The 23,869-nt window shown below is 43.0% G+C and overlaps 3 protein-coding genes across 4 annotated transcripts; 2 read left to right on the top strand and 1 right to left on the bottom strand.

The window, feature by feature from the left end:
* Positions 1-253: 253 nt before the first annotated feature.
* hrob (homologous recombination factor with OB-fold) lies at positions 254-9,232 on the bottom strand. Of its 2 annotated transcripts, XM_073493638.1 has the most exons (11): positions 9,013-9,232; positions 8,785-8,835; positions 7,660-8,604; positions 7,445-7,528; positions 6,241-6,375; positions 4,299-4,407; positions 3,004-3,089; positions 2,793-2,915; positions 2,454-2,679; positions 573-616; positions 414-494 (listed from the first exon to the last, which is right to left on the bottom strand). In XM_073493638.1, the coding sequence occupies exons 1-10, from the start codon at positions 9,019-9,021 to the stop codon at positions 606-608; spliced, it is 1,779 nt and encodes a 592-aa protein (XP_073349739.1). In that variant the 5' UTR covers positions 9,022-9,232; the 3' UTR covers positions 414-494; positions 573-605. The 2 variants fall into 2 exon arrangements, with proteins under 2 accessions (XP_073349738.1, XP_073349739.1); XM_073493637.1 differs by lacking the exon at positions 573-616 and having other exon boundaries at positions 254-494.
* A 3,254-nt stretch (positions 9,233-12,486) lies between these two features.
* On the top strand, positions 12,487-14,733 carry asb16 (ankyrin repeat and SOCS box containing 16). Its single transcript, XM_073495105.1, has 6 exons — positions 12,487-12,835; positions 12,918-13,185; positions 13,457-13,865; positions 13,957-14,040; positions 14,142-14,252; positions 14,348-14,733. The coding sequence occupies exons 1-6, from the start codon at positions 12,487-12,489 to the stop codon at positions 14,531-14,533; spliced, it is 1,407 nt and encodes a 468-aa protein (XP_073351206.1). The 3' UTR covers positions 14,534-14,733.
* Positions 14,734-18,304: 3,571 nt separating this feature from the next.
* On the top strand, positions 18,305-23,412 carry tmub2 (transmembrane and ubiquitin-like domain containing 2). Its single transcript, XM_073493956.1, has 3 exons — positions 18,305-18,387; positions 19,864-20,498; positions 22,253-23,412. Exons 2-3 carry the CDS (start codon positions 19,879-19,881, stop codon positions 22,638-22,640), a joined length of 1,008 nt encoding a protein of 335 aa, XP_073350057.1. The 5' UTR covers positions 18,305-18,387; positions 19,864-19,878; the 3' UTR covers positions 22,641-23,412.
* The last annotated feature ends 457 nt before the right edge of the window (positions 23,413-23,869 follow it).

The following is a 23,869-nucleotide window of genomic DNA, read 5'->3' as shown; positions in this document are numbered from 1 at the left end:
TCACCTCGCTTTCAGTTTGCATAATTAGGCAAATCAATGTGGTGGAGATTAGTCCTCCATTTCAAGGTCACTGAAGCAAGTGCAACAAAAGGATAAGAATATGAGCAAAGTGAGGGGATCTCATTGTTAGCGCACACTCTCAGACAAAAACGAGCTGATTTTCAAAGCTTTGTAATTAATTAATGAGCATGTGTTGGCTTCGAGTGACACATCAATCATCAGTGATGCATAGAAATGACACAGCAGCAACAAATTCACTTCAATGTGGTTTTAATGAACCAGATAGAGCACAAAAAAAGTACAACATGCACACATTTTCAGTTCTTTAGTAGTCGCAGACGTGATGTCAGGAAAACAAAGGAGAACATCTTCACTGTTAGTCAGTCGTGAAATAACTCGAGTCAGTCCGTGCGGAAGGTTTGCTGACATAACGTTTCGTCAAAGGCTGTAGGTGTCCTCAGGTAACTCTCCCAGGAGCTCATCCAGGTCGTCGTCTGCACAAGAGACAGAGAAACATGAAACAATGTGGAACTCGCATCAGATTCAACTGGCATGGTAGTGGTAGTACGTACCTAGGATTAGTGCTTTTGTGGCGTTCGTTTCCTTTATTTGATAGCTTTAAAGATACAAGGTTCATTTATTAATCGTTCTACAACACAAGGTTGTACTACGAAATGTTTGCTGCAGTCTCTTGATGCTGCTCACAAAACACAAGATCATATAAAGGGCTGTAACGGTCATTAACCACCAAAAGCAAAATTGTCGGACGGATGAAAAACAAAGTGATCCATTTCTGCTGTTAGAAATGTAAAATGTGGCCAGGGGAAAGACCACACTGCGGTTTAGTCAATGGACTGCAATCAAACAGTGCATTACAATTATGCCTCTCATTTACCCAAACACACACACACACACACACACGCACTCTTTTTTATCGTCATCGATTTTCATGTGTGGCATTTCAGAATCTTATTTACAGCTTTTTTTTGTATTGCTTGTATTATCCTTCATTCATTATCTTATTATTTTAACTACCCTTTTTTTTGAATCACTTGCAAAGCACTTGATTTGTTTGAAAGGTGCTGTACAGATAACGTTTCATTGATTGATGATTGATGTGATCAACAAGTGAATTTGAGCTCCTCGTGGTCTGAGGAACAAACCTTATTTTTTAAATTTCTGATCTGTTAATGGAAGAGGATTGGAGGATCCTCAAAGGTGTTAGGGTTCATCCTCTTAACGATACACTAAGGTCAGGACTTCTCAAAGTCCAGACTGAGCCCATAGCTCGTGTTATGAAGGCTACAATACATTATAAAACGTTTTCAACTTTGAATTAATAAATCGTTGGTGACGTCGTTCACTGCAACACTGAAAGTGGTTTTAATGCGACTTATTTCACTGCTGTCGACATCGTTGTCACGGTGACGTTTACTGCTGGAGAGCGGGAGAGTGTCGTGTGTTGTTGCTCTCGAGTTCAACCGTTAACGTTACACCTCAAGATTTTGCTGTCGGCTCCTAAATCTCAGATGCATGATGTGCCTCGTTTTCTCTAGGACACAATTTCTACAACAAGCGTTAAAGTAGCTGTCAGATTATGTCTGAGTCAGATACTGAGTCCGGGACATCACGGTGCATTCAAGTGCACCTCATAAACTCAGAAATCTATACTCCAATGACCACAAAGGTTGTTAAAAATGGGAAAGTTTAGATTTTTTGGCTTATTTTCTGTGTTGAAATACAAAGCTACATAGCTTATTGTTGTTTTGTTCTTTCACTACAGCACTTTTAATAACTAGCCATAACTGACCTTGAATAAAAATCTGATGAAAACCTAAGTTTGAAAACCCAAAAATCATTTTGCTATTTTTTTTTTTTTTTTTGGTCTGATGTTTCCATTAATTTGACTTGTTCAGCACTTTATGACATTATTCTGCAAAAGGTTCTGTATCAATTAAACTTCACTTGTAATATCTGACTGGATTTTTATCTGGATTTCACTACTGTCGCTAAAAACACTTAACTTTACTCGTCTTTAGGTTTCATATCAATGTAAATATGAATATGTGTGAGTTGGCTGCTGACTGACGAAGCGTGTAATTTAAAATACAAAAAATTCAGGCTCCGCTGCCTTGTATTGTGAATCATCATGCATCTATTTTTTGACGTTTAAGTGACTGAATAATTTAAAAAAAAACAACTTAATCAAAATGAAAAAACGGTCTGGCTGCAGCTCTGGTGCAAGACAATGCAATCAGGAGCCTCTTTGTTTTGCTCCAGTCAGATTGGGTTTGGGGTCAGCGAGTCAAATGTTAATGTCTCAGAATGTTGCCAGGCGGTGTTGCTGTTTTATTCAGCAAAACTTAATTTTCCTGGAGTGTGACACTCGGCAAACCCAAGATGTGACTAGAATTAATCTCTCTCTCTCTCTCATCACCATGTTATTACCCCACCTGCATCCCAGCCTGAGTTCTGTGGTGCTGGGTTCCCTGCAGGCTCCTGTGGGCCTCTGCTTGAGCCTGCTTTAGTGTCTCTGGAGGTTTGGGGGTCTTCGCCTCCCTCTGTGCATTTTTCCCCCTCCTGTCCCTCGTCATCCTCCTCGTCGAACACCAGATGCATCCGAGACACGGGCTCCCGGAGGACGCTGGAAGACCGAGCGGGTGACGGCAACATCGGCTCCTGGATGGGGAATGAAATAAAGATGTCTTGTGGGGACGGCTGACAGGTTGACAGTTTTAATATCTGTTGGAACGTGCTATTCTTGTTTTTCAGCTGACAGTCGTGGTGCTCACCAGGATGAGCGGGGGGAGCTGAGTGGAGGTCAGACTGACTCCATCAGGGGCGTAGATCCTCAACAGGTTGTTAGGCGTCACATTCAGGTAATGGTTTCGATGGGAGGGGGAAAACACACCCACCTGACCACAGAGGGAGCAGAGAAGTTGGATTTGAAACCATTGAACATTTAGTTAGAGCTGAAATAGAAACAGTAGTGGTGAGTCTTACTTGTTTGAGCAGCAGTACAGCTCCGACTTTCAGCTCATCCACTCTGTCTTCTAAGAGACGCCGATGTACTGTTCCCTGAATCTCCCCTTCAGTCCAAAAGATTATGAACAGAACAATGGCAGTAATTAGCAGAACAGCAATAAAAGGTTGTAAGACGTTTTTCGGTACTCTAAGTTACACTGACTGCCCTTTTTAAATTGACAACTTCACTTACTGTATGCCTTTAATAATAATACAGGTTAATGAGGCAGCCTCGTGTATCAAGCATCAGCACATCCTCAGAAATCAACACTACACGTCTGCAAGATGCGCAGCAGAGGCAGTGTAGGGCCAGCATGGGGACATGACTCGATCAGGGGTCAGTGAGCACGTCAGCAGCAGAAGGGACAACAGTGACGGCCTGAGTTCTCTGGTGTGTTATCTAGTGGTATCCTGCAGTAACAGGTGTAGCATACAGGCAAGTATGTGAACTACTACGTTCACAATGCAGCCGTTTGTCTGCAAGTTGAGGTTTGGGTTATGGTTAACGTTAGAGGTAGGGGCTAGCGAATGATGTCAACGTGGGTCCTTAAATATATTCAAGAGCCAAGAAACAAAAAAATGATTAGTATTTCCACGAGAGAAATAACTCAAGCCATTAAGTAGCTGATTAACTATCCTGCCGACGGATTAATGGACTCATCTTTTTCAACACTAGCCTATAATCACCACCAGGCTGACTGCAGGAAGAAAAAGCTGCGAACCTTTAAGCAGGTGGGAGGCACATTACTGACAGAACGGTCCCTCGTGGTGTCAAAAGCACTTAACACCCTCCCACTGCTGATGCCAATCTATGGCAATTGAATCACTAATAAGCACTTAAGTCCGGTGTTGAGTAAAACATCCACTGCTGAGTGTTAATAATCAGTGCACCCCCTGTGGCTGCTCTCTGGGGGCCATGGCAACCAGCTCAGCTTAGAGCTGGATCAGACAACAGGGTGAGAACTTAAGACAAGAGCAGGAAGAGGGAGAGAGGCTTCCGGCTGCAGAACAGATGTGGAGCGGAGTGAGTGTACATTGTATATAAGCTTACAGTATATCCGTGTGTGTAATCGAGCGTGTTACTGTGGCTGAACTCTGCTCCTGTACCATGTAGAGCTCAATCAGGTGGGTTGAGTCAGTGAGCAAATGTCAAATGCGAAGCAGCTCACAGCTTCAGCACAACCTCTGTATTCACCGTCACTTAACACCGTTTATTTGGAGCTTGAAGTGTTTTTACCAGCTTCGAGATATTATAGTGCGAGTGCATCTGCTACCTGTTGGGTCTTTAAACACGGCTTTGGCATCAGCATGAGTGTGGATGATGCTCTTTAGGAGCACGGCCATGTTGGGCACTTTGTTTCTTGCCAGCTGTTTCAGTGCAGCCTGTAGAAATGAGGGAAAACAAACATTATATTATTGTTGAAAGCTGTCATTGATTTCCACCCACATTACTGTACCGTGTAAACATTTCTGCAGCTGTAATGGTCGATTCAAGACAACAACATGAACATGAGTGGAGTGAGAAAATGAGTGGAGGCGTGAGGAAATTATTCATCAAAACAGACAGGTCTGCACAGCGCTCAAACAAAGTGTGGACCGGCAAAGCTAGACTAGCTTGCATTCAGTAATTGGTGAGTGCTGTTGGCATTCAGTAGTTTCATTATCACCCACAGACAGTTTTATGGGTTTTATTAGTATCGACAATAACACGAATATCTTCAATATCGAAGTCTTTTGAAAAGCAAAATGAAGACAGACACAAACACATTTATGTCCTTGGGTGAGTCCTTGCTCTCCTTATTTCAGTAATTAGAATATTTTTTAAGTCGGGAAACTAAAATTTGGAAAGAATACGGTGTTAATGAAAGCCTTTTTTTCCTCCTGGTCTTTATTTATTTATTTTTTTCAGGTCATAAAATTATCAAAAGACTCAAAGTAAACATCTTATTACATCTTATTGTGATATCAATTCATAGAGTCATTGACTGTCTGAAACTTAAAGGGTAACTCCACCAATTTCACACATTAAAGTGTGTTCACAGGTCTTGGGGAGTACTACTGCAAAAAAATTAATCTTTTCAGTAATTTTTCTTACTGAAATATACAGATTTGAAGCTGTTCTTCATTATATATGATAGTAAACTGAATATTTGGGGATTTTGGACTTCTAAAACAAGCAATTTCAATATGTTTTATAGACAAAATGATCATTCGATTATTCAAGAAAATAATCTTCAAATTACATCAATCATAAAAAACAATCCCTAAACGTTTGACTCAAGCTGGGAAAAGATACATTTCTCAGTAATACTTAAAGAAAACAGGTGAAAACAACTGTTCTTGTAGTAAATGTTTTTGTTCCTATGCTAGCCAAAAAGTTTTAACATTTCTGTAGACAAGTTTATTCAAATAACAGTTTCACAACCATTTCGATAATTATCTTAAGTGGTCCATTTGTAGAATCTGTCAAATTCCTTCCTCTGCTCATCTGAAAAGAAATCTAAAAACTTTATTCAATAAAAACAAAAGTCGGCACCCCTAACGACACACAAACATCAGGGCTGCACCAGGTTTGGACAATTTACTGATAACAATATTAACGTCTGTGAGCAGTGGTTACTGTTAGGATCAGGCAACATGTTCAGTGAACACGTGTGAGGAGAGCTGTGTGTTCATATGTTTACCATACAAACAGAGATTTTGGGAGGCCGAGGTTCATTTAAACGGCTCAACCTGAACGCGCTCAGCCAGCGTCTTGCCAGTGACTCGGTTTCTGTCATGGCTGTTGACACAGGCTCCGTTTTTACATGCACAAACATGTTTAAGTGCTCTCAATGACTAATGCTCGGAAATATCGGTAAGTTATTCCACAGAGTACGACCCACGGGGAGAGCAGAATAACAGCAGAGACTCCATTAGAGTGATGGATGAGTGATCGTACTGTTTATAATTACAAAACACCTCTCGTACAGCTCCTGCATTTGTCCTGATTATGTCAATAGACCTCCAGCAGTGACACTCGGTCTGTTATGATGGAGGATAAATACTAAAAACACTGCTTGACCTAAATTAAAACATACTTGAATTGAGAGGAATTAAAAACTGAATTGCTGAATTGCTCGATGACCTTTAACTGGGAAACCGTTTGACTGTATTTTTTTAATGATGCATTTACGTTTGTAAGTGAAAAATTGTGTCGTGGTCATGGAAGATCACCTTTCGAAGCACCATGACGACGCTGTAGGAGTGCAGGAAGCACGACGGGTTCCTCTCATCCAGTCCCATCTCTGACTTCATCGCTGCCCAGGCACCGCCGCTGAAGTCGTCTTCCTCATTCTGAGAGCTGGAACCCTTTGAAGGAAACAGTTTATACGTATTTCTTTATTTAAAACACTCGGCCTTTTGGAGAGTTATGCTCTGAGATGGTCAATAACGGAGAGCATACGCTTTCCTTTTATCTTATTGTTTATTAGTTTTAGGACATTTGAATTATTATTCCTTTTTCTTTCTTTCTACTTAAATTTTGTGATAATAAATACATATGGCATTCTCATTGTTTACTGTTGGTACTAATGATAATAGCATCCTTTAATGACATCACACTGTGCACACCAGCAGTGAAAATACCAGGTTTGTGTTTTAACTATAAATTCTTTATCTCTCTTACAGGGTGGCTGAAATCCATTTTAAATGCAGGCTTGAACACTTTAATGTCTGGTTTTGTACATCAACACAGTCAGTCATGTCACAAATGTCACGCAGCAAGTTGTAATTACCAAATTGTAAAACCCACAGATGTTTCTATGAGCTGTTGTTGAGAAGCCTAAACAAACGTCGTGAAAGAATGTAGTCCTGTCAACTGCAGACGGGAAAATTATGAGTTACTGCTCTTCGTGTTCCACAAGCAAAAGAACAAGGAAATGTGCCTGTGCCATATGTTTGGTCAGCTGTTGCTGCTCTTGTCACAATAACTTAATAAAAACATCAATTCTGTGAACGCTCTTCGATCCAGTTTCCTGTATCACTTACGATGTTCAGTGTTGCAGAGAGCCAGAGCCTATCCCAGCATGCACTGGGTGAGAGGATGAGGAGGGGGCAATCGTGTCGTCAAGGGCACTTGGTCCCATTGATGATAAAAACATAAAAAAAAATACATCTAAATCTCGAAGCAGGAATTCCCTAGATGGACCTGAATGCAACATTGAGTGTAGGTCAACGTAGGAGGGTTTCTACTACAGAGGAGAGAATTTGAGACGGGGATGCACGACCCGAGAACAACTTAATGATTCATCAAGAAAAGAATCAACAGATGGATCCATAACAAGTCAGACTGTTTTTCAGAAGATAAACAAAATCCTTATCCAGTAAAAATAAGCTTCCCTGAGTTTTGTGCACATCACTGTTTCTTTGTTGTTATTACCTGGCTTGGAGGTCGGGCCACAGCACCGTGAGCAGGAGTCACAGGAACACAAACAACTATTTCGTCAAGGCTCTGACCCTGCGGCTGAGAGAGAAGAATCAAATTATTACCTGGCGTCATGATGGAAAAACAAACACATCACCGTTAGATTTCCTTGGCTGTCATTTCATTAGATCTGAGGTGACGGAAGAGCACCAGCGCTGGGTGAGACCGACCTGCTCTGGCAGGAGTCCAGCGGGACCAGGGAAGCGTCGCGTCCTGGATCGGTGAGGCTCAGAGCGGGGTCTCTTCTTGGGAAGCTTATTGGAGGCAGATACCAACTGGACCAGGCGGTTGGTGAGGACCGGTGTGTGAAGGGGATGAGGGCTCAGAGAGGAGGAGGCGGAGGGGGAGGGGGAGGGTGCTGAGGAGACTGTTTCAAAGAGGCTACGTGCCTGAGGGGAGGATGCTGGAGTTGACCATGGTCTCTGTGGCTGCTGGGGCCTGTTGTGAGTCCTGGGAATGGGGCTGGGGGCAGGGGAGGTTGCAGTAAGGCCACGGAAAACAGTAGGAGTCCGCGGAGGGGCAGGTCGGAGATTTGGAGATCTAAAAGGAGTGGAAAGAGTCTGAGGAGGTTGGTTATGGCGTGCAGCGCTCTGATCCGGTCGTGTCTGAATCCCTCCACAGGTCGGGGGTCGTAGCGTTTTGGCAGAGGATGCAGGCTCCATGGCGAGCGCAGGTGGGGCAGGAGGTTGAAGCAGCTGCCCATTCTGGCGGTCACACTCGTCGAGGTCTGCCAGGTCAACATCCCAATCATCAAAATCATCCTGAGCCACGCAAGGCCTCCGCGGCCCGTCTGTGTCAGCAGGACTCTGCGCCGATGCCAAATTAGGCTCAGAGTGATTCAGCATAGGGCGAGGCTGAGCTGAGGAGGAGGAGGAGGAGGAGGAGAGCTGTCTCAAACGCAGAGCAACAGTTTGTCCAGCAGCAGTGTGTGTGCTGCTCCTTGATGCTGTCCCATTACACAGGGCAGCTGATCTCTCCTCGGCCTGCACCAGGCAATTTTTCTCCGGCTCTCTGTGAGCAACAGAGGAGGCCCGCAGAGCACAAGATGACACAGCAGCTGCCACATCGGCTGGTCCAGACGCTGAGCGGCCAGCCCAGTCTGTCCCCAGCAGGTCCTGGGAAACACACACACACACACACACACACACACACACACACACACACACACACACACATACATACACATACACAGTGTGAGAGAGGGGGACAGAAGGAGCACCATTATGTTACAGAAACTGAACAGACAGTTAAGTATCAGTTGAAATCAGGTGTGTTGGGAGTCTGCTGGGCATCACCTCATCATCAAAGTCCTCGCCAATACTGAACAGGCCACTTAATTTGCAGGTCTGTAACAGAGTAAACACACTGATGAAATGTCTTCACAGCGTGAGCAGCAATAAACGTCCAGATTTAGCAGATAAAGTCGCCCTGTTGACAAGAAAATGTGTCACCTGTGTGCTTGTTAGCCTGTGCTAGCTAACTTAGCTCAGATTGTTTTTAGTTTGCGGGACTGGGTCACTTACCATCGTCATGAGATATCGCGATGACAGCCGTGTTTGGTTAGTTTGGACGGGTACACCAAATCAATTGAGACATCGGATGCCATTCAACTACAACGTAAAAATATGTTAACTGTTGTTTTTACAGTATTTTGACAAGACAAGAAAGCGTTACTAGCCAGCGAGCTACATGAAAACTTCAGGTGGGCTGTGCTGCTGCTCGGTGCCGCGCCGCCACGTTCAAACACGACGTGATGACGTCGGAGTGTTGTTACAAAGAGTGTTGAAGCAAAACGAGAGGACTCACTCCTAATCGCGCTAGCCAACTTCCGTTTTCGTTGTTTTTCGCTAAACTGCAAAGTGTTAACTGCTTTTTATGTGCTCTTATGTTGAATTAAAACTATTCTCACGCCAAAGAATGGCGAATACATGGAATTAATGGTTAAGTTGAGACACAGGGGGTTCAACAAAATAGGCTACTGTGGGTTACCTGCCATAACTGACTTTCTTTTTAAGAAAATAGTATACTCAAACTCTAAAAGGAGAGGACAGAAAGTCAACCTCCCGCTGTTAGAGCACTAAGAATTAGTTCTGAGCAATATATGGATATTATATCATGATCGTGATATGAGACTATGCTGTATGTCGTCGCAGATATAGGATCATGCTGCTGTGCTAGCGATGTATACACTAACGCTCCCCCGGTGCTCTGAGCTCCCGGTCCGAACTGCTAGCTGCACGGCTCACTGACCTAACTAGCTAAGGCAGCTACAGTTAGCAGCAGTTAGCGGTTACTGTGTGTTATATGCTGCTCCCTCCTTGTTTTGGAAATGAATTTGAGAGGTGGGCAGTTCTTACATACTGCACCTTTAAAGGCTGCGTTACAGTAAAGTGATGTGACACAACCAGACTGTTCTATTTGCCTTCATCCACATTACTGACGATTATTTATCAAAGATCACCATAAATACCTTGATTATAAAACCTTGATGCTTTTAAATGACCCATGGATATCTTTAGTTGTATGCACATAGCATATTTTCAGAGAGTGTTCAGAAGCCCTGCAGTATTCCTTGATTGTGTCATTCATACTTGGCCAGCAGCATCTCCTCCTAATAAGGCCTGTTCCACACGTTGGTGGCCGTGGTTGTCATGGAAGCTGAGGAGGACGTCCCTCTGCTGCTTTTGTGGTTGCACAAACAGGTTTCAAGCTGGTCCCCCACTTCTTGTGACTCCACCTGCCAATAAAGAACACCTTCTTTTACACCTAATCGATTCCCACTGGGTGATGTTTTCTACCGCTCTTTTTTAATTGGTTGTCGCTGTCAGTCCTAAAAGAAGTGAAACTTCTTGGTCCTCCGCCTGCGGTTAGTTCCAGCTCCCCAAGGAGACACTGTTACAGCCTGGGATACACAGCTTTGAGAGGTCAGTGCTGAGTGCTGCTTTTGTACTGCACACCTAAGCTCCTCTGTGGGGATAAATGTTGGAGGCAGAGCGACGGTCTGTTCCCAGCTCCCATTTTTGCCAGTGAAAGCATCTGCATTTGCGTGGCCTGGTTTATATTTGATTTCTAGGTCATAATTTGCCAATTATGAGGCTTTCTGTTGTCCATCTGCTCCTAGAAAACTGACTGAGGGGATTATTGTCTGTATACACTATGCAGTCTTGCCCCAACAACTGATTTCCTGCAGTAGCCTACTTAAGCAGTACCTATAACTCTGCATATTCCTCTATTTTCCATAGGCTTCAGTTCGAAAGTCAATAGGATGAATCACTCTTGAGATAGGTCTTCTCCCAACTCACCATGACTTGCATCTACTTCCAAAATAAAAGCTCTGTAAATGTCCCTGGAAAGCTGCATCACATACTTCCGTCCAGTTCTGACTCTCTTCTTTAAAGGGGAGGCATTTGATAAAACCCACACAGAAACCACCTGTAATACGTGGCAAGGCAAGACATAATTTTATTTTGTTTGCATGCCGCTGGGCCACTGCAGCAACCTTATCTGGATCATCGGTCACCCCATCTGCAACCGCCACAGTGACTTGCAGTTGGAAGGAGCAGCACTTTCTCTTTCTGGAACCAGCTCCAGTCTCTGCAAACAGAGATTTTAAAATATGATCAATCTGAACATAACAGCAACACCTAAAAACTTTGATCCCCAAATTTGTTGTCCATTAGCATTCGGATCATACTGGGGGCATTGCAGATGTCAAAGGCAATTCAATCGACCTCAGACAAGCCAAAGAGTGTGCAAAAGGATGTTACATGTTTATCTGCCTCCAGCCAGGTCTGCGGTGGACAACAATTTAGCAGTGGGCTGTGGATATCCATCCTTTGTTTTCTTGCTTGTTGCGCCTGTAGTAGCTGCTTTTATTTTTTTGCTATGACAGTCTCAAACTGAGAAGGAGTGCCCCCTTGCTACACTATGGTCAGGTTTGTTAACTTGAAAGTTGAAAAAAATAGTATCGCCACCAAACTCAGAAGTTTGAAATAAACTTTTGAGTCCACTTGGATGAGAAGTCCTCAAAAAGCTGAGAAAAATGGAAATTTGAATTTAAAAATGGGGCAAATGAAGCTGAAGATGTTACAAATAGACCGTGTTGTGAATATATTTTCAACCGATACCAGATTATCCGTTGGCCAAAAACCAGTGATGCATTATTTTTCATCAAATTCCCATCAGTTTTACATCATGAAGATTCCCTCCTCCATCCCACAAACTGGCTCTCCCCCGCTAACTGCTCACTACCTCCCTCTGAGACTCTTTTGCATGATTAGAGAGGAAAGAGAAAGAGAGGAAATACATGAAATCAAGGATGGTTTCACCCTGCTGTTTCCTGATTATTACTTTGAAATCAGATAGAAGCTGTTGATGCCAGAGGTTTCGTCAGGTTTGGTTGTCCCTGATCACCTTTCCAAACCGAACACTGTTACTGTCTGTGCATTGAAAAAGTTGTGAGGTCCTCTTTAAACTACCTTGAGTTGCTTCTATCTTGACATTTCTTGGTTCTTTGCTTGAGATGGCTGTTTTGGGGACATATACCCTGGACCAATACTGCCATGTGGTGGCCATTTTGGGTAATACAAGTGTCAGCTTGCATTCTGTTCTATTAATAACTAGTGCTGAAGCTGTTTGAGCAACAATCTCGTGGCTGCGTCCACAAATGAAGGGCATTTAATGTGGAGTTCAGCTTGTAATAGTTGAGATGAAATGGAAGGAAGACTGATTTGAGTTATGAAAGTTTTTACTTGACGACAGCTTGGACCTCTGTGACTCACTGCAGTTCCAGGAAAGGGTGAGTGAAAGCAAAAGTACTGTAAAGGCTGTTGGCTGACATTTATCTGAACAGTGCTGCCTGATGCTTCAAAGGCAAAACCCTGTTGCTTTAAAGAGTTTTCTATATGGACTTCAGGCTCACATGTTTACATTCAAACCTGTCTTCTTTGTACACCTTGTCGCATGTGAACCCTCTGGTTGGCTCACTTTCAGGTGCCATGTCGAAGGAAACATTTCCTTTCACTTCTACCTCGCTGCGCTCTCTCAGGCTGGAGCAGGAGCTTCAGGAGTGGGAGGATGCTCGCCGGGCCTTGGCTCACAGGAGATCCATGACCAGGGCCCCGCTGCCCCGGGCCCCCAGGCCTCCTCCTCCTCCTCCCAGGCAGCAGCAGCGCCTGCAGGAGGTCCGGGCCCCTCCGCCTCAGGTCCGCTGCAGAGACACGGCCATCCACAACACCTTCATGTGTGGGGATATGAAAGGAGTGTATGCGGTGCTGAAGGACCCTGGGATGGTCAACGCCCTGATGGAGACGGTGCATGAGGAGATGGTGTGGACTCCAGAGATGGGTATGAGTTCAAGACCTCTTTCTGACAATCCTACATAAATACTAATAATACTCTACAATAATACTTTCTGTTTCTCCGTCAGGCATGTGGACGCTGAGCTCCAAGGTGAAGCAAACATCAGCTCTACGTCTGGCTGCCAGCAGAGGTCACACAGGATGTGTGGAGGAGCTGCTGTTTCGTGGGGCGGAGGTGAACGCTGACCCCGGAGGAAACACCGCCCTCCACGATGCCTGTATAGGCGGCCACGCTGTCTGCGTCCAGCTGCTGCTCTCTCACGGAGCAGACCCTGAACTGCTGGCTGCAGACGGCAGTGCTGCTCTCCACCTGTGCACATCTGCCCAGTCATTCCAGTGAGTAAAAGATGAGATACATTACTATCAATAATCTGTTCTTTATTAACTCCAGTTTCATCTCTGTGATAACTGAAGATGAGTTTTATGTTAATCTTCTCTTACAGAGCAAAATGTTCATCTTTAAATGTAATTTCTTCCTACTGCAGTGATAAAAGTCTTATGAAATCCTAATTTTCTTATAAAAGGGAGAAATGGCTCACCAGGAGAGAGAATATTAGATATTAATGCTGGTACATGGTGTGATCAGAATCTATGTCTCTTGTCCCAGGTGTGCCGAGCTGCTGTTAGATGGAGGTGCTGAGGTCAACGTGAGGCTGAAGGAGTCCAGGCTCACCCCTCTGCACGTGGCCGCACGGCGAGGCCTGGAGGAGCACGTGGAGCTCTTCCTCGGCCACGGAGCGGATGTGCTGGCCACAAACCGAGAGGGAGAGACCCCTCTGAACGCTGCATGCTCCGGCGCAGAGAGGCCCTCTGAGGCCGGACGCTATTTACGCGTGATTCAGAAGCTGCTGGCCGCGGGAGCCGACCCCAGGACTGCAGGCAGGAAGCAGCACACGCCCCTCCACAATGCATGTGCAAACTGCAGCTCCAGGATTGTAGACGTCCTCCTGCAGCATGGAGCCAGGGCAGATGTTGTTAACTGTGCAGGATACTCACCAATGGACTGTCTGTTACAGGTAGATCATAAGGAATGGCTTTTAAGGATGATTTAGAATCTAAAAGATCAAGTGGAGGTCATGTTTTTTGCTTTTCTGCTTATTGTTGAAGGTGGTTGAAGATTACCCGGACCAGCAACCGGACGCAATAGCTCGGGCACTTCTGAACCATGGAGCAAAACCTGTTCCAGCAAAGGTTGAAGCAGAAAAATCTCATCTAAATCTAATGAAAAATCTTTAAACATGGAATATTCTTTAAAGTTGGACAGATGTGTCATTTTTCTCTCCTCTCTCCAGATGTTGAAGCAGTGTTTCCTCTCTGCTGCCACTCTGGAGGTGATGCTCAACTCATACACTTCCATCCCTACCTGTGAGTGGATGGACTCTCTGCCCGCTGAGATATACGAGGTGAGCCGTCGGCAGTGTTAAATCACCTCTCCCCTGCACGTTCACGGTCCGGTGCTCAAGTGTTTTTTGTTTTTGTTTTTCCCTCCCTGCCTCAGGAGCACCGATCCTTCTTCGACTTGGTGCGTCAGCAGAGCGGTCAGCCTCGCTCTCTGCAGCATCTCTGTCGATGCGCCCTACGCCTGCGCCTCGGAGCCCAGTGTTACTCAGCAGTCAGTGAACTGGACATTCCCAGCTCTGTGAGGGATTACCTGCTGCTGTGTAACGACGGGACGCTCCAGTGACTTCAGATTGTGTATATATTTCATAACAGTATGGTGCCTCTTTGGAAACAAAAGTTATTTTAGATAACAATAACCTGTTTCTGTTACTTTTCTGAAACTAACACTTGTTCTTGTCAACTTGAAATACGTTTAATGGGACTGTTTATTGGTCAAGTGTGAGTGAAATCATTCAGAAGACACAAGTAAACACAACTTTACCTCCTGTTGGATTAATATTTATTTAATTCTTTTCATTGCTTTATTTATATCATTTATCAAGAAAAACATTCAAACATTCTCTCAAATTTGAGGATTTGCTGTTTTTATCTGACATTTTCTTTAGTTGAACCTCTAATCCACAAAATATTGATGTCAATATTTGAAAGCTAAACTGTGTCTGACATTATCAAACAGTTTCTGAAGAACTCTCTTCAGACAAAGAAGCACGAACAAGGAAGGAGATCAAACTGAAATGACATATCCGACATGTCTAATCTGCGTGATCCCAGTTGTTGCAGCATGTTTATGCCACAAACACCACTGTAATGTAATTTCATTTACTGAAAGAGATAAAAATCATGTTTTTTCTCTGGATCTCTACATTTAAAGAACAAAATGGAAGTCGTCTGTAACTGATAAGAAACCCCCATCAGTATAAACATCCTAATAAATCACTCAGGCCTCACCGCCCGCCCTGAACACCACAGAGAAATATCAGCCTCACAGATTTTGATATCAGCAGCCTCTGCAATATTGAAATAAAGCAAGGGTTTCTCAGTAAGAGTGTCTTTACAAGTGTAGATATGAGTCATGTCTTCAGGGTCAAAGAAGGACACCTCCCGCCTGTCATAGTCCAGCTGGACTCTGATCCTCTGGAGACTCTTCTCCACTGTGACAGTCTTGCTAACAACCTCAGTGTATTCTCCACTGAGCTGAGTTAAACATCAGATTCGGTATTCTGGTGTAACGTGTCCGACTCGTCCTTCCTGACCAAACCTACATTCCAGACAGGATGATCTCCCACCTCCACCTCCCAGCTGTCTGTCCCTGAGCTGAGCCCCCAGAGCCCAGAACTATGGCACACCAAGTACAACCTTACCGTCATGGTGAGGAAAATCACAGACATGACACACTGTCTTCATCCTCACAGAACAATTCAGGCTCTTCTTGATGTTTATTATATGCTTTTATTATTTATTATTGTCTCTGAACACACATGGCAGTTCAGGAAACTTTCCAAGAGAGCTCTCTCAGCCATTTGTTATTGAAGTTATTCAACAGCAGGACTCTGTTACTGTCTCGGCTCTTGATTGCTTAAAATACTCAAACTTGTGTTTTTCCCGCAGAGATCTCACTGCATTTGTAATGACACCGTCAAACGTGAAATTCTCCTTCTACCTGAGTCACAGGTTAAATTAACAGCAGGAAATACTGTTGTGTCATTTTGTCACCAGCAGATGGAGGTGTCAGGATGTAATTCACAGTTTAATATTTTCCTCCTGCTTCTGAACAATTTCACGGTACAGGCAGTTGTTTTCGAGACAAAAACAAAAAATGCCAAAAACAAGGAGAGGATTGTGGTATTTTAATCTGACCAGGACTGAACATCACACCAAAACAGTTTCACAACACTCTTTATCTTTCAGTTACTGTGAAAGGAAACGTCCAGTTAGATCAGGGGTCAGCAGCCTTAACTACCAAAAGAGCCATTCTTGACCCATTCACTCACCAAAAAAATCTGTCTGGAGCCACAACACACAGCCTGTAAATTAGCAATTTTGTGCATAAAAAGTACCCTACTTTAATCAAAATACTGTAAAACATACAGCAGCAGCCTAGCTTCAAAAACAGTAAACATAGTTTTTTAAATTTTGAATAAAGCACAACGATATCAGTTCAGTGTCATTCGATTCACTGATAAAATCACAACTTGCTAGAACAGATAGTATTCTGTGTGTAGGCTACGCATTTTTTCACAATCTATGAATGTAAGAATCACTCCAGGCCCACAGCAGTGTGTATAAAAATAACCATCATCTTTCCTTTTTTATGTATTTTTTTGTCAAAGTCACAGGGAGCTACTGTGGAGGAGCAAAAGAGCCACATGTGACTGCGGAGCCGCAGGTTGCTGACCCCCGAGTTAGACTAAATATAAAACACACAGTTAACATGCATGAAAAAAAAGAAAAGTTTATTTTGTGCATAAATGTAATCGCAGATGACACAATTGTTCTCTGTTCAGGAGAAAATCTGCAGCAGCTTTTGGAGGTGGTCACAACAGAAATGATTAAATTAAAACTGAATTCATGTTGTTATGTTGTTGTGATGATAATTGTTGTTGATGAATGATGTCAATGTTGAAAGAGTGCATGAAAACAAATTTCTGGGCGAGATTTTAGACCACAAAATCTGCTGGAAACCTCAGATCCATTATGTTAAAACAAAGCTGGCAAAGAGAGCTGCAGTTCTGAGGAAAACAAAACACATACTGGACCATAAATCACTGCGCATTCTGCATTCTTCACTTGTATCAGCATATCTGAATTACTGTGTGGAAATTTAGGGCAGCACTTACAAAAGCAACTTAGATCCATTATGCACACGTCAAAAGATAGCAATCAGGATAGTACATAATGTGGGGTACAGGGACACCAACACACTGTTTTTAAAGTCACATACATTGAAATGAAGAGATCTGGTCAAATTTAAAACTAAATAAACTGGGATTGTTATTTATTTAATGACCTGGATGGCAAATAAACGGGATAGTTATTTTTATATTAGTTGTAAATATTTTTTTTGAATTTGCTGAAATAATATGAGTTAAAAGAAGAAAAGTGAGAAAGGGGTAGATTAATTCAATTAATCAACGCCTTTTTGTTATCAGTTTTGGCTGGCTGTGGCTCAGGGGTAGAGCCAGTGTCTTGTTATCAGAAGGTCGCTGGTTCGATTCCTATGGTCTGCATGTCAAAGTGTCCTAGGGCAACAGGCTGAACCACAAACTGCTCCTAATACGCTGGGTGGCACTTTGCATGGCAGTCACTGCCATCAGTGTATGACTTACTGTAAGTTGCTTTGGACAAAAAGTGTCTCCTAAATGTATGTTTTGTTTTTGGTACATTTAATGGCATATTAATCTATTTATTTATTTATTGAACCATTTATATTTGGGTAATTTGGGAGACCTAAACGCAAGTGTTATTCTTTTCTGTTCTGACAAAATGTTAGAAGTTAAGTTAAGAACTTATAAACTAAGCTTGGATGTCATGTGCATGAAATCACATGACTTTATGGGGGTGATCTCACAGAAAGGGGGCAGGGCACTAGTCAATCATGAAGCATCCCTGCGGATTGCAGACAAAGTCAGTGACATAGGATTCTGATAAGATTAATGTTCAGAAATAAGAAAATGTTTGTAATCAAATTTTGGCAGGAATATTTTTTTTTAGCACAATGAACACCAACAGGTGTGGCATGTCTCCTCTGGGTATGATACCTTCATTCTTTCAAACCTGCAGATTTTGGCAGGTTCAGTCCTCCATAAACTCACTAATATTATTATTTCTTCCAATATTATGTAGCAAGAAATGTGCAATCATCTTTGTAGTGTTACATGAAATAGTAAAAATGTATCTTGGACCAAATGTGTGGGGATATACGACAGATTTCCACAACTATCCTCTCAGCTGTAGCTGTTATTGGATGAGCAGCAGGCGTGACCCACTTCCTAAACAAACGCCCTCACCGACCCGCAGCGACGTGATGACGTCACACGCTTTCATCCCCTCCTGTGTTTATTATGTGGTTGGTAAGCAGCAGCTGCTAACTAGCATCGAGCCTCGTCTTCAAACATGCTCTGAGCTCGCAGCTGGCAGGTAAGATCGCTTGATATCGACACAGTGAAGACTTGCAGGCGTTCAAACGACCCCGGCGTTCACTTAAAAAAAAAAAAAAAAAACTCTCGGCGACAAAACACACCGAGCGGATAGAGACGTAAACAGCCGAAGGTCGTTTTTTCAGCTAGCATGGAAGGCTAGCTTGCGAGCTAACTTAGCTCGCTGACGGCGACAGCGGCGTACAATACGGCATAAGTTAGCAACACAGAAGCTTAGGTTTCAAAACACCTAACATTTTGCTTAACGGTTTGACTGTCGAGTGTAATGACTAGGTGGCATGAGGAAAAAGTGCCAACACGTCTCCGAACAGCTGTGTGTTGGGACATAGCTTCACAGCTACAGGACACAGCTGTTGAGCAGCCCTGATAACCGCAGCGGAGCTTTATGTTGAGCAACTTTCATCCTACACAACAGTAATGACTCCTACACATACTAATGCCTCGTAAAGGGACTTTTGTTGTAATGCCAGCCATCTTAACATCTACATGTAGCTACTGAGCTTTGAGTCTTTAAAGTCTGTTTATATGTTGAGATGTGAAGAAACTCCCATTTTACTCAATCAGAATACAGTTTCACCATTGCTGTGGGTCAGAGTTTTTTTAGTTAACTTATTGCATTTCCTTTCAAAAAGAAAAAACAGGAACTAAAGTTTTCTACTGTCATCATATTTGCAATGGGATGGGCGTACAGATACGTCTTCTGTTTTCTCTGATATGTGCATGTAATGTTCCCTATTTTCAATTTAAAGTACCAAGCATGACCCATTGGCTGTTTTTCTTTATTCTGACAAGTAATAGGTACATTAGAAAGATAATTGGCTGGTGAATTGGTAATGAAATGAATCACTGGTAGCAGTGATATGACACAGTGTGGTATGATATGGTAAATTTCCCAGATAGTCAATTGTGATTTGTTAAACGTAGGGGTCAACTGATGAGGCTTTTTCAGGGCCGATACCCTTACAGATTATTTATTAGTATATTTTCTTTGTATATACTGTATACTTTGAAAGACTATCAGCCGATATATCAATTAGAATTTCTTTAACTCGCTAATATCAGCATCTGCCCCAAAAATCTGTAGTTACATAAATAAGATGAACAGTTTTTTTGGCAAACGCAGTGTATCTACAATATAACAAATCAAGGTGCTTTGTCACAAAAATCCCAAGGGCTGAAAACAGCTGGAGATAATAAAGGGACAGACAGAACGGTACAAATGCAAAATCTCCGATGGTTGACATATTTATATGGAGTGAGGGACAAATAACAGACTCTGTTAGACGTCAGAGGCCTACTTGTATTATATGGCAGCAGTGGCTCTTTAATGTGGGCAGGTGCCTGACCATGCAAGGCTCCAAGTGTGATTACAAGGATCTTGACTTGGATTATTTAGTGGACTTAGTCAGACGCTTGACTTTTAGTTCATTTTGTGTCACGTTCTTCTTGTCTTCAGGTTTGGAGGACCGAGATGGCAGTGTGTGCACTGACCATGTTGGATGGGATGGAGGATGAGGTAACAGCAGCAGGCGGTGTGTTGCTCCTGGCCCTGGCCCTCGTCTTGGCTTGGCTCTCGACCCATGTGGCCGACAGGGGAGATCACATACTGGGCACCATCCTCACCGTGGGTGCTCACGCCTCTCTCATCGGACTGGGAGGCCACGACAGCTACAGCGGAGGGTCCCCCAGCGCAGACGTCCCCGAACAGCAGACTCCTCCACCCTCGCAGGAGAACAAACCTGATGACAGTGAGTCGGGGACCGAGAGAGGAGAGGGTGAGGGGACAGGGGAGGGAGCTGAGGGGATCAGGACAGATCTCCTGCTGGACATCCAGAGCAAACAAGCACAGGCTGGAAGACTGCACACTTCAGATGAGGATGATGATGACATTGATGAGGAGGATGATGATGATGAGGAGCTGGAGGAGGAAGATAAAAAGATATTAAAGCATATCCCAGTGTTGTCCAGCACCATCTCCCCCACAACCACCACCACCACTACCACATGCATCTCTGTTCGTCTGAAGTTTTTAAATGACACGGAGGAGGTAGCTGTTGTTGAACCGGAGGACACAGTGGGAGGACTGAAAAGGTTTGTTGAACAACCCCAAACCCACAGACTTCGAGCATAGGTTGTTAAATGAATCATTTTACATTCTGGGAAATGTGCTTCTTTGTTTACTTGCAGAGAGAGAAAAAATCAATACCACTCAGTGTAAGTACTGTAAATATGAACCTGCAGTCAGTTTGCATAGCTCCTTTTAACAAAGAGTGGAATTAAAGGGAAAACAGCTAGTCTGCTAATTAAAGTTTAAAAAAAGCCAGAGTAAACACAGCACATGGCTTTATGAGAGGTTATATGTGGGTCTCTTCTTAGAAAGAAAAAAAATCTAGATTGTAACTTCTTGTAAAACCACAGCTTGTCATTTTCTCCTTTTTTTGTCAAATGGGACTAACAAGATATCCCGTGATTTTATCTGTGAAATTACATGCTCCTCGGGTCGTCCTATTTTGAGTTGTGAAATTGTCTGACCTCAGTTTGGTCACAAGCTTTTAAGTCTTAATGTGGAAACAACATCAACGATACAACGATGTGTTGTATTTATCCGGGTGAGTGTTTATAAATAACTTTAGTAACTAATCTGGGTCACTACGTTAGCGGTTACCTACCCTAATAACATATTAGAACAAAAAAATAATAATAATAAATTAATATGCAATACATGAATTAATAAGAAGTTTCTCACCATCAATCCAACATCTTCTTTTACACACCATGTTTATGCATATGTGATAACATTTTCGCAGACTTTACAAGTTAATTGTTCAGACTTGAGGGGACGATCACATGAATTTTCCCAGTCAGGAACCAGAGCACATATATCCAACCTGAACCCGTCAGAACCCAATGGGCTTCGCCAGGTTTGGACAAAAATTTTGAAATGATGTCTTGGTTTGGTCACGTCAGTTGACATGGTGCTTTCAAGTTCTTTTTATGAAAATATTGTGTACAAGTAAGTGATATGTAGTGATAATTGATAATAAGTGCTGGATGCTGTGTGTATTTTCTATGTACTGTAATGCTTTGTGAACGTCTTTGATATCTACACAACAGAGACATCTCGGACTCAATCCCCCCAACTGCTAGTTGGGGGTAAACTCATTGTGTCAGTTTATTTAGTCTCAGGTAACTGGAGACAGTCGGAGACAGGTGAATGAGATATGACAGCATCAGACATGCATTTTAGATGTTTACACTTGGAAATAACAGCATGATAAAAGACCTATATAGGCCATCGCTTGATGCAGTGGTTTTCTACCCAGAAGTTACTATAAAAACAAATGTTGTGATTCAATCTGTGTCCTGTTAAATGCTGGGGTTTGAAGGCAACACAGAGGCTGTTACTTACTATACTTTAGTTTAAACTAGCTAAAGATGGACGACATAAAGCCAAAACTTGTCAAAAGGGACGTTTAAAACTACAGAAAACGATGCAGGAAAATCGACATACGCTGAAGCCTACATATCTGTAATCTGGGTAAACGTCAAGCTGTAACCATGGTAACAACTGTGTGACAAGGTAACACAGTGGACATGAAAATGCATCCCAAGACGCACTCTATCATGTATTCATTTTCCAATTATTCCGACACCACATGAACGTGCCTACGGTAACAGAATCCTCCTGCCAACGTTGTTATTTTAGCTAAGCTAAGCAGCTGTGGTTCATTATACAGACATGAGTGCGGTATTGATCTCTGCAAAAAACCAGGCAAGCACATTCCCCAAAATGCTGTACTATTCCTTTAATACATCTCTTCTTTCCCGTCTCTCTTCTTTCCCAGTAAATACTTCTCAGGTCGGGAGCATCAAATAAAACTTATCTACCAAGGCCAACTGCTGCAGGACCCCAAGAAGACTCTGTTATCCCTCAACATCACACACAACAGCGTGATCCACTGCCACATCTCCCCGACGCTGCACGAGCCCACTCCAGAGGAGGGGGCTCAGTCTGGGGCCGGAGCCGGGTCCGGGGTCTCCGGAGGATTCAGAGCTGCCGGCGTGGCCATCAGCACCGGCAGCCTGGTGGTGCCTGTGTTTGTGGTGATACTGTCTGTGGTGTGGTACTTCCGCATCAACTACAGGCAGTTCTTCACCGCCCCCGCGACCATCTCCCTCGTGGGAGTCACTGTGTTTTTCAGCTTTCTGATATTTGGGATGCACCGCCGCTGAAAAAGGCAGCGAGATAACACATGAATGTTGTGAGGTAAAATAAAAATAACTACAGCAGTGGGTGGCACCTTGAGACGCGGACTAATCAAAGGAAGCTTGGTGCAGATGCTACAGCTGATTGGGTTCCTGCAGAGTGTGTGTGAGTGGGTGGATAAGTGAGCCTGTTTGTGCATGCACCAAGATTATAAACAGATGAGTGATTGTACAGTATACATGAGGTAAATAATAATCTGCAGTGGGTCACACCATGTTCAAACACTCTCTCTCTGTCTGCTCTTTTATTGTTGCAAAAGATTCATGATGCGTTCATGTATGTCATTGTTTTTGAGGCCATTGTTTCTGTGTTCAAGAAGTTTTAAAATTAACTGATAGATGCAAGAATTGGAACCACTCACTGTTGTCCTGTGCGTGCCAGTTTAACTCTTTACTATTATTTTGTGTTATTTTAATGATTCAAGCTCGGTGTAAGCAAATATAGACTGTACAGCTGCTTCAGTGCTAGGCTGAAAATTGAAATTTCAGATATTTTTGTCGCTGAAAAACTGTCGCTATGTAGAAACAGGCTAATTTAAATAATCACTAGAGCTGAAAATAGACACTTTTTGAGGAGATATTGTAAATATATTGTGTATTTTCTGTAAATAAAATGATAGAATGAATCAGATGAACCTGCATCTGGCACTTACAGATTTGGAGGGGAACACAACCCTCCTGATTATGCTGGACTGCTCTGGCTTCAGTGATGTCTCAAATTAAAGCATTTCAAACCAAACCTGCTTCTGTTTGTGGTCTGAAGAAGAGAGCCTCTGGGCGGGGTTTGTGTTTATTTATATACAAACACCAGTACGCACAGCAGTGGAGAAAAATATGCCCCATTATTTTCTTGCATGACAGTCACATGCCCGAGATTGTGCTTGTGTATGAAAAGATATCAAAGTCACAACACTGCATTCTTTGTTATTGCACATAGATAAACAGAGCCAGTGCTGTTAGCTTCATATCTACCAAAGTATCTCAACAACAGTTCATTTAGCTTTAGTGCACATCAGGAGACTGAAGAAAAGGGCCCGTTCAAAGTCTTCAACACAAATGTTCAGGCTTTGACAAGATTGTCCCTTTCATTAGGGAGTGTATGAAATGTGTTGTGGTGGGTGGAACAGGCTGAATATTTTTATTACCACAAAAAAATAAAACCACTTAAGTAAGTTTAAAGGGCCAACAATACAGTA

This window comes from Pagrus major, chromosome 23 (genome assembly GCF_040436345.1).
Source record: "Pagrus major chromosome 23, Pma_NU_1.0".
In the NCBI taxonomy this organism is placed as follows: domain Eukaryota; kingdom Metazoa; phylum Chordata; class Actinopteri; order Spariformes; family Sparidae; genus Pagrus; species Pagrus major.
Note: the sequence above shows the minus strand (reverse complement) of the source record. Positions and strands in the feature narration are given on the sequence as shown.

Bases quoted from the DNA above. Each gene is read 5' to 3' on its own strand.
- hrob (XM_073493637.1), bottom strand. The intron at 7,529-7,659 runs GTCGGTCTCACC...CTTCTCTCTCAG, and splicing joins CTGGACTCCTGCCAGAGCAG to CCGCAGGGTCAGAGCCTTGA. The intron at 495-2,453 runs GTGGGGTAATAA...TCTCTTGTGCAG, and splicing joins GAACTCAGGCTGGGATGCAG to ACGACGACCTGGATGAGCTC.
- asb16 (XM_073495105.1), top strand. From the start codon at position 12,487: ATGTCGAAGGAAACATTTCCTTTCACTTCTACCTCGCTGCGCTCTCTC. The intron at 13,186-13,456 runs GTGAGTAAAAGA...CTCTTGTCCCAG, and splicing joins ACATCTGCCCAGTCATTCCA to GTGTGCCGAGCTGCTGTTAG. The intron at 14,253-14,347 runs GTGAGCCGTCGG...TCCCTGCCTCAG, and splicing joins TGCCCGCTGAGATATACGAG to GAGCACCGATCCTTCTTCGA.
- tmub2 (XM_073493956.1), top strand. From the start codon at position 19,879: ATGGCAGTGTGTGCACTGACCATGTTGGATGGGATGGAGGATGAGGTA. The intron at 20,499-22,252 runs GTTTGTTGAACA...CTTCTTTCCCAG, and splicing joins ACAGTGGGAGGACTGAAAAG to TAAATACTTCTCAGGTCGGG.